This window comes from Aphidius gifuensis, linkage group LG1 (genome assembly GCF_014905175.1).
Source record: "Aphidius gifuensis isolate YNYX2018 linkage group LG1, ASM1490517v1, whole genome shotgun sequence".
Taxonomy (NCBI): Eukaryota; Metazoa; Arthropoda; class Insecta; order Hymenoptera; family Braconidae; genus Aphidius; species Aphidius gifuensis.
This window is the reverse complement of record NC_057788.1, coordinates 22,202,735-22,217,714: the sequence shown is the minus strand read 5'-3', so window position 1 is coordinate 22,217,714 and position 14,980 is coordinate 22,202,735. Positions and strand designations below refer to the sequence as shown.

The 14,980-nt window shown below is 24.3% G+C and overlaps 6 protein-coding genes across 8 annotated transcripts; 4 read left to right on the top strand and 2 right to left on the bottom strand.

Annotated features, from left to right (window-relative positions):
* Positions 1 to 187: 187 nt before the first annotated feature.
* Positions 188 to 2,996, bottom strand: LOC122852671 (chondroitin sulfate glucuronyltransferase). The gene is made up of 2 exons (XM_044152597.1): positions 1,198 to 2,996; positions 188 to 1,126 (listed from the first exon to the last, which is right to left on the bottom strand). The coding sequence occupies exons 1-2, from the start codon at positions 2,749 to 2,751 to the stop codon at positions 377 to 379; spliced, it is 2,304 nt and encodes a 767-aa protein (XP_044008532.1). The 5' UTR covers positions 2,752 to 2,996; the 3' UTR covers positions 188 to 376.
* A 264-nt stretch (positions 2,997 to 3,260) lies between these two features.
* LOC122852715 (max-like protein X) lies at positions 3,261 to 8,246 on the top strand. 3 transcript variants are annotated; one of them, XM_044152676.1, is made up of 5 exons: positions 3,261 to 3,658; positions 3,748 to 3,972; positions 4,225 to 4,604; positions 4,695 to 4,808; positions 8,110 to 8,246. In XM_044152676.1, exons 1-5 carry the CDS (start codon positions 3,622 to 3,624, stop codon positions 8,128 to 8,130), a joined length of 777 nt encoding a protein of 258 aa, XP_044008611.1. In that variant the 5' UTR covers positions 3,261 to 3,621; the 3' UTR covers positions 8,131 to 8,246. The 3 variants fall into 3 exon arrangements, with proteins under 3 accessions (XP_044008611.1, XP_044008603.1, XP_044008619.1); XM_044152668.1 differs by lacking the exon at positions 8,110 to 8,246 and adding an exon at positions 5,088 to 5,479 and having other exon boundaries at positions 3,266 to 3,658; XM_044152684.1 differs by lacking the exon at positions 8,110 to 8,246 and adding an exon at positions 5,088 to 6,373 and having other exon boundaries at positions 3,290 to 3,658; positions 3,748 to 3,882.
* LOC122852737 lies at positions 8,137 to 9,158 on the top strand. The gene is made up of 2 exons (XM_044152695.1): positions 8,137 to 8,246; positions 8,322 to 9,158. The coding sequence occupies exons 1-2, from the start codon at positions 8,183 to 8,185 to the stop codon at positions 8,846 to 8,848; spliced, it is 591 nt and encodes a 196-aa protein (XP_044008630.1). The 5' UTR covers positions 8,137 to 8,182; the 3' UTR covers positions 8,849 to 9,158.
* A 702-nt stretch (positions 9,159 to 9,860) lies between these two features.
* LOC122860745 (speckle-type POZ protein B-like) lies at positions 9,861 to 10,904 on the top strand. The gene has a single exon (XM_044164693.1). The coding sequence runs from the start codon at positions 9,861 to 9,863 to the stop codon at positions 10,902 to 10,904; it is 1,044 nt and encodes a 347-aa protein (XP_044020628.1).
* A 561-nt stretch (positions 10,905 to 11,465) lies between these two features.
* On the top strand, positions 11,466 to 12,022 carry LOC122860736 (TD and POZ domain-containing protein 3-like). The gene is made up of 2 exons (XM_044164681.1): positions 11,466 to 11,724; positions 11,769 to 12,022. The coding sequence occupies exons 1-2, from the start codon at positions 11,466 to 11,468 to the stop codon at positions 12,020 to 12,022; spliced, it is 513 nt and encodes a 170-aa protein (XP_044020616.1).
* Positions 11,888 to 14,075, bottom strand: LOC122852661. Its single transcript, XM_044152586.1, has 6 exons — positions 13,644 to 14,075; positions 13,234 to 13,396; positions 13,106 to 13,166; positions 12,877 to 13,048; positions 12,627 to 12,789; positions 11,888 to 12,505 (listed from the first exon to the last, which is right to left on the bottom strand). The coding sequence occupies exons 1-6, from the start codon at positions 13,830 to 13,832 to the stop codon at positions 12,366 to 12,368; spliced, it is 888 nt and encodes a 295-aa protein (XP_044008521.1). The 5' UTR covers positions 13,833 to 14,075; the 3' UTR covers positions 11,888 to 12,365.
* Positions 14,076 to 14,980: the final 905 nt, after the last annotated feature.

The following is a 14,980-nucleotide window of genomic DNA, read 5'->3' as shown; positions in this document are numbered from 1 at the left end:
TATATTGTTGCTACATTGAGAAATGAATTTTTTTCATTGAGATTTATTTATATTCATAATCTTAAATTAATGTGTAATTATTTTTTAAATTTACACACATTAACAAAGTTGAAAAATAATATTACTTGAAATTTCAATTGTCATAATTTCAATGATTATTTTGCGGCACCTTTTACGAGAGATCAAGATAAAAGTATGATTGTTAATTTTATTGTTTTGTATCAATTTTTATTTATACTGTTGATACATAATAATAATTAATTCATAAAGTACTTTATTTAAAAAATAAATTACTATTAAAATTATTGTATATTGCAAATGAATCATAAACTAAAATTAATTTTAATAAAATATTTTACAAATATAATAATGGTATTTATATTTTTTGATAATCTAATATTAAATTTGCTAATTGTCTACGTTGACCAAGTTGTTGTAATTTTCTTTCATTACAAGTTGAATTTTTTTTAATATTTAAATATTGACAATTTAAATGAGAATATAATATTTTTAAAGCTGGCTCAACAGCTCTAAATGGATGCAATTTACTATATAAAATAAATAGGTTAAATATTGATTCATGATTTTGTTGTAAAAATTTATAATTTTTAACTATATCTTTATCATTATTAATTATTGGTATATCATATTGACTTAATTTTCTAATATTTTGATAATCTTTTACATAAAATGATATACTTTCATAATTTAAATGATCATATCTACCATCTTTTCTATTAACATCAATTTTATCATTATTTTTTTTATTAAAATATGTTATATTTGGTTGAAATTCAACAAAAGGAATTGGACTAAATATTTGCCATTGACTTATTGTATTCATACGAACTCTATTTAAATATTCTGGTTCCAATAAAACATTTGTTTCGATAAATAATATAAGACTTTCTGGTGAATATTTTTTTGTTATTAAATCTCCAATAATAACTTGTGGCACAGTATCAGCTTCAAGCAATGTTGAATTTGTTGGTAGCCTTATAGAAAGCCATGTTATTTTTGATTGATTACGTTTGTACTTTTCAGTTAAACTTAATGCCATTTGTTTTATTTTGTAGAAAATATCAGTTGCTCCTTTTGATGGTGAATCGAAATTGTACAATAAAACCTAGATAACAATTAAAAAACATTAATTAATATTATTTTTATAAATTTATATTTAAGCTATTTGATACTAACCAACATTAGTGATGTTTTGTCTTTATTTTTCATACACACATTTGAATAATTATCTATAAACATTAATGATTCTTCAATTTTATTAATTTTAATTGGTAAAATAATATTAATTCTTGTATTTTCAGTGACATATGGTATTGATAATATTTCAGCTTTACCCAATAATTTACAAACATGAATTCTTTTTAATATATTTTTACTTTTTATCTTATCAAAAAATATTATATCTAAAATATAATCAAGTCCTCTTGATGCATCAGATTTTCTCCAGCCATTTTCTAATTTAACAAATTCATATTTATTATTATATTTATCATGAATTTTATATTTTGCTGTTTCAATTGCTTGTTCAATTTCAATTTTTAAACTACCAATTAAATAACGTACATTTTGTAAATCACTTGACATAAATATATGACTCGTATTAAAATAATTCCATTGAAGAATATCAAATCTTCCTGGTGCTTTATTTTCTTGTTGATTACCAATTGGCCATGTTGAATCATTTGTACTAATTAAAATTTCATTATTTATCATATCAATATGTTTATCAGACATTTGAATTTTTTTCAATGCAAAATGTGCATGAATTTTATAAATATTATTATAATTATCAATTGGATATAAAGATATAAAATCATTTGAGCTTTTAATATCTCTCAAATGATCAATATAATTATCATTGGTCGAAATGTGAATTGATCTAAATGTTGTACTGTCAATTGATGAAGAACATGGTATTTTTGTTGCATGATAAATACATCTTCCAAAATTAATATCATCATAAGTTGAAAATGTATTTTTAACACACCAATCTAAACTTGTTTTCATTTTTTTAACAATTTCATTACTAAGTAATATTCCACCATCAAGAGAACAAAATTCATTTGAATTATCAATCAAATTTCCCATATGTACATCTCGACTTATTGAAATTTTATTAACTAAATCAACAAGTCCACGAGCATTTATATAATTAATATCTTTTGTTATAAAATAATAATCATATTCTTCAAGATAATTATCAGTTATATATTTAATAACATGAAATGGTTTAAGAATAATTCTTGTATCAGTAAAACCAACAATACCAGGAAGACTGACATTTGGTTTACCACCTTCAGGTATTGTTATAAAATATCTAACTTTATCAACAAGATGTGATACTGTTTTATTATAAGCAACACCATAACTATATAAACGTTCTTTACTTGTTAAAATACCAACAAATAATTTATCACGAATACCAAGCTCTGTTGAATAATATCTAGGTCTTACTATTGTTTTTGGAAATTTTTGTGCTCTACGTGGTTTTTCCTCAACATTAAGATGTGGAATATATTCATCTGGTGAATTTGAAATTGATCCAGTTGCATATAGAGTTGATTTTTCTGATTGTACATTTTGTTGATATTGATTATCGATTTGTTGTTGATGATATTGATGAATAATATCTTCTGGTGAGAATAAAAAACTTAGGCTTAATCCTAAACATATACCAATTATCATGTACGTGTTGCTTCTATAGATATTCATTGACATTTTGCATAGCATTATATGTGTATAATAACTTGAAAATTAATTAAATCACAGATTTATTTATTTAAATTTATCATTAAAGCCACATTTTATTTTTTTAATAATTTATTTATTTTACATTTAATTTATAAGGTTGTTGAAAAAAAATGGATAATTATTTAAAATTAATTGTAATTTCAATTTGTTTATAATTTAATTAAAATAAACATCTGTAAAGTGGAGGGGGGGGGGAGGCGTCAACTAGTGTCAGTCAAAATACCGTTAAATGCACTTTAAATTGTGATAATAATAATGCAGTTAATTAACCATCATAAGATAGTTAACTGACCGCGATAATTAGGAGTTTTAGACATGGCGCAGTGTCATGCGCAAAAGATAATTTTTCTTTGATTAAAAATGCAATTAAATATAACTAGATTGTTTTAAACTAATTATCAATGATAAATAAATAATTTGTTTATGATAATAATGAAAAATTATTAATAATTCTGACATACAATAAAAATAATCTGTTAAATTTTTGTACAGTAATTTACTGTTTGTGTGTGTAATTTACAAATAATTGTAAAAAACTATAAAATCACTTGTACAACTCTGACATTTAAGAGCATGATCAAGGTCGTTTTTCTAAAATTTGTAAATATTATTAGATAGTTTAGAAATGCACCTAAGCAATGGCACTCTTTCAAGATGTGTCAATATTGACATTTGATATCAAAGTTTTACAATAAAAACAAATAATGGGAAGATATAGCAATTGAAATTGAACAAGTGTATTATCTTTTGTCTTCTTTGTTGTAATCACGTGACTTACATAACGTTTATAACCATAATAAAAAAAAAAAAATTAAAAAAATACAAGTCAAGTTTTATTACTGCATTCACATGGCTGAGTTATTGAGTAACGAAAAAACTGAAACCCGTAAGTTTTTTTAAATAGTAAAATATATTTAAAGAGTCAAGTAGATTTCTATCTTCAGTAAAATTTAATAATAAATATTTTAATTGTAGACATGCTGAGTCGAAGTGGAATCAACGATAATGATATGAAACTAGAGCCATTAAGTCCTACTGAAAAATATTTATTTCCAAGATGTAACAGCACTGGCTCATTAAATACTCCTGGATCATCAGCGCATAATTCTGGTATGCATAATAAATCATCAAAATATCAGAAATTGTTGATACGAATGGGTACAATCCATAGTCAAATCGTTGACACAGTCGTCAAAGAAATTAAGTATTTAAGGATTTTTTTTTTATATTATTTATCAACTGAAAAATAAAAACATTTATCTCTCAAAGAGTTGATAGCTTGTTATATTTACACAGCTGTGACAACAATTTTTACAAACACAATGCATTCAAGTTCTTCAAATGAATCTTTTATAATATTTAAATTAAAAAAAAAAAAACATTACTCCAAGCTGTAATCCAATGAGTAATTTAAATTGAACAAAAAAAATATATATAATTCTATTATTGCAGAAGATGACGATAGTGATAATCAAAACTCCACTATAAGCTATAAGGAACGTCGACGTGAAGCTCATACACAAGCTGAACAAAAACGTAGAGATGCTATTAAAAAAGGATATGATTCATTACAAGATTTAGTGCCAACATGTCAACATACTGATGCTTCTGGTTATAAATTATCAAAAGCAACTGTACTACAAAAATCCATAGATTATATACAATTTTTATTACAACAAAAAAAAAAACAAGAAGATGAAAGAAATTCTTTACGTAAAGAAGTTGTTGCATTACAAATAATGCAGACAAATTATGAACAAATTGTTAAAGCACATCAAACACAACCTGGACATTCTGAAATGAGAGTTTCTGATGAGACTAAATTTCAAGTGGTAATTTTAATCACACAAGTAGAACGAAATTTCTTTTTTGTTTTTCTATGAGAATTTGTGTAACACTTTGTTCTTTTTTTTAAATTACAGTTTCAAGCAATAATGGATCGTCTTTTTCAGACTTTTAATAGTATATCAGTTGCAAATTTTGCTGAATTATCTGGATGTGTGTTCAGCTGGTTAGAGGAACATTGCAAACCTCAGGTAAGTTTTATCGAGTAATAAGCTATTGAGAACATTTTTTTATGATTTCTAATTTTTATTTGCCACTCGCAGCTAAAAAACATAAAACTTTTTATTGATCCAATTAAATTTTAATTAAGTTTAATCCAAGTTTTTTGCTTGTATGATTTTTTAAACAATTACAAATGCCCTTGTTGATTTGCCTACTCGCTGTTTTATGCTTTCTTTTAACTTAAATTATTTACATAATCATTTAAATATTTAACAAGTGCTTTATAAATATTTATTAATATCTATTAGACTCTGCGAGATGTCGTTATGTCAGTTCTTCACCAACTCAATGCTGAAATCAGCTAATCATCAAGATAATTATTCAAAGCAGCTGAGTATTTTATTTTTTTTTCCTCGTCTATTGATTTTTGAATGACTACATGTCTTCAATAATACCAAAATAAAATCAAACTGGACATGCTGCCTTGGGGACTTGAAGACTATTAAGCATAATTCATTTCTTTTTTTTTTATTTTTTCAAATTTAATTATACATATTGTCGTACTCAAAGTAAAGAAGCTTTAATATTATTTTTTGAATTTTTTTTTATCATTAAACTGGCAAATTACTTGTCTATTCTTCCTCGGGGTTTTTGAAATTGTTAATATTAAAAAAAGCATATGTCCCCTGTGTTAAAAAGTTAAAAAAGTACAATTAAAAATCACAATCGAAATTCTTTTTCGCTTTATCGAAACAATATTGTAACATCTCCATAATTATTTTTCTAAAATTTAAAAAACAACAAAATTTATATATTTAAAAGTGTGCCTTTGTCACTTGATAAATAATGTGATTTAAATTTAATTGTACAAAAAAAAAAAAAAAATGTTACCTATTGTAAATAAAATAATATACTCTCATTTTTTATGTCAGAGTTATATTTTTTTATCGTCGATAAAAAAATCAATGAGAGTTTTCTCATCAAGAATTTAAGATGTCTATAAGAGTGTTAACTAATTATATATTAATATATTATAATAGGAAAAAAAAAACAAAACAATTACACAATAATTAATTGGCATTTAAAAAAGTTAATTTTATGCATAATAAAAATGAACAATTCATTCTAGTTTTTTATGTATATTAAATTAAATCATAAAAATAAAATCATACGATTAATTTTCTATTTATATTTAAATTACTGGTTATCAATCGATAAATGCTTATTACGTACAAATTTTTTTTCTTTGATTATTTATCTAATTACAAAAATAAAAAAAAATATTAAAAAAAATTAAATGATGAAATGGGATATAAATAGTAACATCGCATATGTTAAAAAAAAAAGATAACCCGGAAATGTTTATGAGCAATGTTGATAAGCAAGCGAAAAAATAATCATTTAATTTGATAAAAAATATTTCAAACATTACGAGGCCAAATGTATATAAATATTTGTGAAAAAAAAAATAATTAAATGGTTGTAATATCATATTATTTGAATGACGGATTTCGAATGTTTCTTTTTAACTTGAAAAGAAAAAAAAAAAACAAACGATGATAGTCCAAGATTTTTATATAAACATAATCCAAAGGACAAGAATCAATTGATAACCTACTGTTTCTCGAATGATGAACGTCTGGAATCATGCTGTGGACTTAATACTATATTAAGAGCGAGAGAGAGAAGGGAAAATTTTACAGAAATATTATGATGATACCAGCACGTGAACACAAGATGTATACTGCGTGATCACCTAGCTTTGCAAACATAATAATTATTTAAGTCTGGTATATGTACTGAGAGCATTTCATCATGGTTATTATCATTTTTTTTTTTATTTATTCAATTACACTTGTTGAAGTGAGATTTTAATTATTTTTAAAAATAAGATTCAGACAAATTTATTACTCATTACTTGTCAATATATTTATCATGACATTTAAAATATATATTAATTAAATAAATGCATAATCTCAGATGCACTCAGATGTCACCACAGTAGACAATATTGTATTTTTATTATTTTTTTTTCGACATCGAAATATAGTAACGACGAGTGTGTTGAGTGTTGTTGTCAGGTGCTTGTTGGTAGCATTATCATTAAGACAGTAGTTGACGTTCTGTTCACATCAGTGTCAATCAATATTTATTATTTATCATATAAATAATTTTATTTTGAATAAATTAAAAAAAATATATATATTAATATATTATGGGAATATTTCATAAATTTTTAATTGTTTTTAATTATTATAAAAAAATATCGTTACGTTGAAATTTAATTTAATTTGTGATTTACATTTGATGTTATTTCAAAGTGATTTGGGTGGAATTTAAATTACTTCTGCATATTGTTTGGTAAGAATATTTTTTTTGTTAAACATACTTTATAAATTATAATAAATATTGTATTTTATATTTTTTAATGAACCAGAATATTTATTAATTAAGAAGAAGTACGTATATGGTCATATAGATTGTTCGTTGATTTGCACTAGACAGAATTTAAAGTTAAACATCAGTTTAGATTTATAACAGTTGATTAGCCAGTAAAAAGTAAAACAATTTACTGTTTTTTTTTTTTATTTATATAAATAATAATAGTTGATGTGTAGTAAACTTTTATTCCAAACTGTACGCATCGTTTGTCCTTGATTGAGTACAACAGGTCATTTGTCGACTGATAAATTGTTGGCTAATAATTACGACCATGAAAAGTTTCCATTTACCGTGAAGCCTGAATGAACACATCAAGGAACTTGATTCTTGAGCTCAGTAAGCAAAAATTTTCAATGGTATAACTTTTCATCCAGTGAGCTCAAAAATTAAATCCTGGTAAAGAATAAATTTGATATACTAAAGACCGGTCGTGGAAATATTTCTCCGAGTTTTTCCTTCATCCAAAGATAGTAAAAAAAAAATGTATGATTATCGTGAACTTAATTAAGTTATAGCTATTTTGGTGAGTCGTTTATACACAATATATAATTATAGCAAGGGGTTCTTTATTGGTGTCACTTATTTTGGAAATATTATAAATAAAAATTTATTACTTTAACGTTTATGTATCGTATTTATCTCCTGCAATATAAAAATAAGTTCAAAAGGCTATCGAAAAATTCAAACTATCAATGTAATGAGCAAAATATTTTGCTGTCAAGTACAGCTTAATTATTTAAAAACCATATACGTCTCTATATATTATTTAAATCGTAAATAATAAAAAAAATTTACGTCAGTTTTTTAATTCATTTATAACACTTTTATTTATATGCATTGATTAATTTATTTACCAATCTTATAATAAAAATGACTGCTTAATTTCAGAAGACATATCTGCATTTTTGAGTTTATCAACTCAAGTTTATTCTTGATAATCAAGTAAGGGCAAAAGAAAATCATGAAGAGTGATCAAAAGTCAACGAGAATGACTTTAGTTCGTCGAGTTTCTGATTTATTCAGAGGTAAATTAATTTTTTTCTCAATAATATAATTTTAAAATACAATTTATTAATTTTTTATTAATTATTTTGTTTTAGAAAAAAACAACAGTGGATCACCACGATTATTTAATCATTCATCAATGGAAAAATTACGTCATTGCTGTCAAAATCTTAATTTATTTCCATATCTACTTTATTCACTTGAAAATGCCAAAAATAATCAACTTAATTTTGGTCAATTATTTCGAATAATTAGTGAAAGAATATTTCTTTTTTATGTCAATATACGTCAGCATAATTTATATGGTTTACGATTAATATCTGATAGTAAAAAAATTCAATCAGATAGCCAAAGTAGTAGTAAAAAATGTGTAATACAAAAATTTTCAAAATTTCAAATTGAAAAACGTAAAGAAAATTCATTACTTATTATATTAGCTGTTTATCTTGCACCAATTTTATTGGCATTTCAATTAATTGGTATTGTTACATTAATTTTATTTGGTGAATATACACCTGGTTTTCTTTTTCTATTTTTTTCTATCATTTTTTTGGGCTATATTTCAATGAAAATTTTTACTAGAGATACTACAAGCCAAGATAATAAACAAAAACTAAAATAATCATTTTTTTTTCTACATCATTATAAGAGTCTGAAAGAAATTTTAATTTGCTCATTTGTCATTTAAAATAGTATGCATTATTCATCAGCATTTATTGTGTTTATTATAATTTTTTTTATGTTAAGCAATTTTCTCTAAACATGCCATATCATAAATTATAAATTTTAAGCTCATTTAATTCTTTGAAAGATAATTATTTAAAAAAATAAAAATTACAACGACAATAGTTTTATAGAATAAATAGTAATATTAAATTTATACTAATTTTATGTATATTAAACATTACTTACTATTACTTACTAAGAAAAAATAAATGTTAAAAATTAAATTTACCAACATTAAAGCATATGAATTTTATTGTATAATATGAAATTATTTTGTTAGGATTATTTCACTACTAAATTATTCATACTGAAAAGCATATATGTAATACTATATTTATTTTTGTTATTATTATTGGCTGTTTTTCTTCAAAAATTGACGAAAGAACGCTGCCCCTGAGAGAATACGTATCGGGTGCCGAATTGTTACTTTTGATGATAGTTCCAAGTTTTACCGCTAGAGGATGATGTTTTACATGTTTTATACAAATGAGGGTGTTTAAAACATATATATTGGTGCATATTGGTGACAGAATACATACATTATAAATATACAGTTTACATGGTTTACATTCCTATTTCCTGTCATTCTACAAACCTTGGTTGAAATCAGTTTGCAATTTGCATTGTTCTAACTTTTAATAAGATTCCTAAGAAGTCATATCGAGTATTAGACAAAAATCTATCTTCACTGATCTTCAATTTTTCACCATATCAAGAAAAGCTTGACTTATCAAACATATCAACCAATTCTTAATTATCGCACAGGTATATATTTTGCACTAAAGTTTCAATACATAGTCTTGAAAAAGTAAGGTTACCACGTAAGACACCACGGTGGCACCACGTTGCAATAGACTTCCTAAACTAAAATTTGTAAACTGTTTTCTATTTTAGATATACTCAACAAGATGACTAATTCAGTTGGTCGTATTTATCGTTATGTTACTGAACGAAAAACACGATCAGTAAAATATGAGTGGTTAATTAAAGACTACAGTTTTTATGGTAACGAAGTATTAGAATCTTCAACTTTTTCATCTGGAATGGCTGAAATTCAAGATGAATGGACTCTTCAAATGGATTTACGTCCACAACCGGATACCGATGACGTAAAAATATTGTTAAAACTCAAGTCATTGGAAAATAATCCTAATTTCCTTGCCGTGTATAACGTGTCGATTCTAAGTTATGAAACTAAGCAAAAAAAGCACACCTTTTTTGAAAGTCCGGAGGCTGTTAAATTTTCAATAATTGATTATACAGAAGTTAGTTGTTCATTTCAACGTTCAACTTTAAAAGATTATTCATCAAATGACACTTTGTTAATTTCATGTGAGTTGAAGACATCAACAAATGAACCAGTTGTAAATCAACCAATAATGGCCAATATTTGTGAAAATGTTGATATTGCTGAAAGACATTTGAAAGATACTTATGCTGAGCTTTTGAAAAGTGGTATATCTAGTGATGTCATTATCAAAGTCAAGACAAAATCATTTAAAGCAATTAAAGGAATTCTTGTTGCTCATAGTCCAGTATTCAGTGCCATGTTTAATCATGATGAGGTCAAAGAAAATACAGAAAATAAAGTTATTGTTGAAGATATTGATGAAGATGTTTTTGAACAACTGTTGTATTACATGTACACAGGTGAGGTAAAGAATATTCAGGATATGCCAATGGATTTACTTATTGCAGCTGATAAATATCAGTTGGATCATCTCAAGAACCAGTGTGAGGAAACTCTTCTCAGTTCTATTGATACTGAAAAAGCAGCAGAATTTTTTGTATTTGCTGAAAAAAATAATGCTGAAAACTTGAAACATGGAACGATAAAGTTTATTAAATCTCATCTGCAGAAATCGATGACTAGCAAAACATTTACAAAAATGCAAAAAGAAGAAAGCCGTTTTCTTTGCAGGCTGCTTCAGTACTTTGATGGTAGTGAATAAATATTATTTTTTAAAGTTAATTATCCTTTTTTTTTTATTGTATAATTGAAAAAAAATAATCGAAATAGTTTTATCATCACATCGAAAATATTAATTAACGTTGAAATTAAAAATAAATTCAAAGACCAACTGTTGTTTTTTATTTAGACGAAAATAAATATTCAATATTTTTAAGTATAATCGTTAATTACCGTTAATCGTTAATATTTTATAATTACCCAGTACGTACCAGAGAAATTCACCATATTCTAAATAAGCTTGAATTGACTGATTGTTGAATAATTTTCTTTTGTTTGCATGAAATAAAAATCAATATGTATTGTTGCAATTAAATGTTACAATTAAAACAATAGACATATTTAATGGCTTTATAATCATTTGTCAAATGACAAATGTAAAATATTAATGATGCAAGTTAAATAGTTTTTTTCAGTTGATAAGAGAGAAGTTAGTTCTTTACGTTATCGTTTAGATTTGGTACGTTATTTATCAAATAACACTTTATTAATTTCGTGTGAGTTGAAAATATCAAAAAATAAACCAGTTGTCAATCAACCTATTATGGCCAATATTTGTGAAAATGTTGATACTGCTGAAAGACATCTGGAAGATGATTATGCTGACCTCTTAGAAAGTGGTAAATCTAATGATGTCATTATCAGAGTTGAAACAAAATCATTCAAAGCAAAGGAACTCTTGCTGCTCGTATTGAGTGCCATGTTTAATCATAATGAACTTAAAGAAAATGCAGAAAATGAAGTAATTGTTGAAGATATTGATGAAGATGTTTTTGAAGAACTGTTGTATCACATGTATACAGGTGAGGCGAAAAATATTCAAGAAATGCCAATGGATATACTGCAGCTTATAAGTATCAGTTGGATCATCTCAAGAACCAGTGTGAGAAAGCTCTTCTCAGTTCTATTAATATTGAGAAAGCAACAGAATTTTTTGTATTTGCTAATAAAAATAATGCTAAAAACTTAAAACATCGAGCATTAATTTTTATTAAATCTCATCTGCAAGAAGTGCTTGCTAGCAATACATTTAGAAAATTAGAAAAAGGTGAAGGCAGTGTTCTTTGCAAGATTCTTCATGCTGTTGGAGGTGGCAATTAAATATTATGTTTTAAAGTAAAATATCCTTCTTTTTTTCTTTGTCTAATTGGAATAATTTTTATAATTTTTTACAAAACCACATATCATTTAAATTAATAATTTCACTTAAAAAATTATATTGTATTGAGTAATAAATGTCTCCATTGGTATTTTTGTTTTGAATCATTTTTTTCTCAATTGATAAACTTATTCATATTTATTGGAACATATCAATGAATATTGAAATTAAAAATAAATTTAAAGACCAACCGTTGGTTTTATTCAGACAAAAATAAATGTTTAAATTAATATTTTTAGGTATAATCGTTATTTAATATTCGACACTGATAAAATAATATTTGATTTATTGACGTGGACAAAGAATTGATGTTGTCAAACGATCTACAACTGGTTCAATAATAGTTTCAGGACTTGTTAATCCAGTATCAATATAGTGGGTACTAACTGTGAATTGAAAATTAAACGTTACAGGTTCATAAATATCTGAAAAATCAAAAAATACAAAACATAAAGTTTACAATAACTCAAATGGATTAATCTTCATCTTTTTTTATATGGAAAAAACGGTATTATAATAATAAAAAGATTCGTATCAATAACTTACGATTCTTAACAAAAGTATAATAAAAAATTCGTATTTTTAAATCTTTCCAAGCTTTAAATGTGGCAACTGATGGTCCATCTGTAGTTAATTCTTCATTAATGATATATTCTGGACTAAATGGTTCCCAATTAGAAAGTGGATATAGGTGGGTATCTTCTTGTACCTGGAAATTAAAATTTAAAATCAATACTATATATTTTTCGCTGAAAAATTTATTATATACAAATAATTATAAAGTCAAATTTTTTACTGTGAGTTTGTGAATATAATCAGGCATATGATCTATGTTATAACGAATCGTAACTATATCATTTTCAGCAATTTTATACACGTCGGTGCATCGATAATCACTCTGAAGATATCCTGGCACTCGATTTGAATCAGGCCAAATTTTTTCTTTGTTCTTACTTACGTGAAAGTCTCTAATAGAAAAACAAATTATAATTTTTATTAATTCAATAATTAAAAGAAAAATTTACCTTAAATCTCCAATATATATTCCAGGAATTACATCGAAAGCTCTATGTTTATTTAAATCGGCTGTAACAATTTAAATGATAAATATTGATATACAATAATATATTTTTTTTTAATGAATTTTACATACCGGTTAAATTTGTTGTTGCATTCAAGTACATTGTAAATCGTTGCTGTGGTTCTGGAAGAGAAAAACATGAGTCAACAACATCACTATCGAGGTGTGTTTTCGTCCATAACAATTTCCATGTTTCATATTTTAGATTTAGCACAGAGTGCTTTGCATAATCAATCTAAATAATTGATGTAAAAAATCAATTTTTTCATTAATTTCAGATTTCAATCAATAAGAATAAAGCACAATTAAATATTTTTGTTATTTACCGTAAGTAATTGTATTATTTCATTGTATTTGTTTCATTTATTTTAAATTTCAATCAATAAAATATTAAAATTAAATATCTATGTTATTTACCATGAGTAATTTTATTATTTTAAAAAGCATAAATTAATTTTAAAATGCTAAAATTTCATAAATACCCAGTACCAAAGAGATTCACCATCTGCTAAATTAGCCTGGACACATGAATACAATGGTTTATCTAAAAATTTAGTTGGTATATATCCATACTCAAAATATTGAACACCAATTTTTAGAGAAACTACGTCAAGAGCTTGTGTATGATCTGTTATAAAAATAAAAAAAATACCAACAAAAATATTTTTCATGATTTATAATATTTAATAAGCTGCTTTTATTATGATGTTTTTATTTACAGTCTTTTAGATATTTTTTTTTTTTTTTATATATATATTGTAATAAATGAATTTAGTTATGATTTTCAAATTTAGTTATAATTTTTAATTTTCATAAAGTTATTTGGTACTGTTCATTGTTCAAAACATAATGTTGAAAGACTTGAAAAAATTTAATAAAATAGGTATTACAAATAAAGACATTAATATTGTGATAAGTATTTTCATCGATGAATGATTTTATTGAGTAATAAGACAAATTTTACGATCTAATTTTCTTTCATTTGCGATAAATAAAAATCAATATGTATTGTTGCAATTAAATGTTTAAACAATAGACATATTTAATAGTTTTATAATCATTTGTCAAATGCAAATGTAAAATATTAATAATGCAAGTTAAATAGTTTTTTTTAATCATAAAGTATTAGATTTTTATTGTTTTAAATTTTAATGTAGTAAGATTATTTATTGTTATCACTTGATGCTTTATAAAATGAATAGAAAAAATATAATGTACACTCGAAACAAATAAAAATGAAAAGAAAATGATTTGTTGTCGTAAAATGTCAAGTTTTTCAAAAAAAATAATTGAATGTTAACATATATACATAAGAAAATTCATTACTTATTATATTAGCTGTTTATCTTGCACCAATTTTATTGGCATTTCAATTAATTGGTATTGTTACATTAATTTTATTTGGTGAATATACACCTGGTTTTCTTTTTCTATTTTTTTCGATCATTTTTTTGGGCTATATTTCAATGAAAATTTTTACTAGAGATACTACCAGCCAAGATAATAAACAAAAACTAAAGTAATCGATTTTTTTTTCTTGTTTTTATACATCATTATAAGAGTCTAAAAAAATTTTAATTTTTTTATTTTATTTATTTAAAATGGTATGCATTAAAAGCATCAGAATTTTTTATAATTGCTAATAAATATAAAGCTAAAAACTTGAAACATGGAGCAATAATGTTTATTAAATCTCATCTGCAAGATGTGGTAGTGATTAAATATTATTTTGTGAAGTTAATTATCCTTTTTTTTTCTGTTTATTGTATAATTAAAAAAAAAATAATTAAAATAATTTTTATAATTTTCTATATTACTA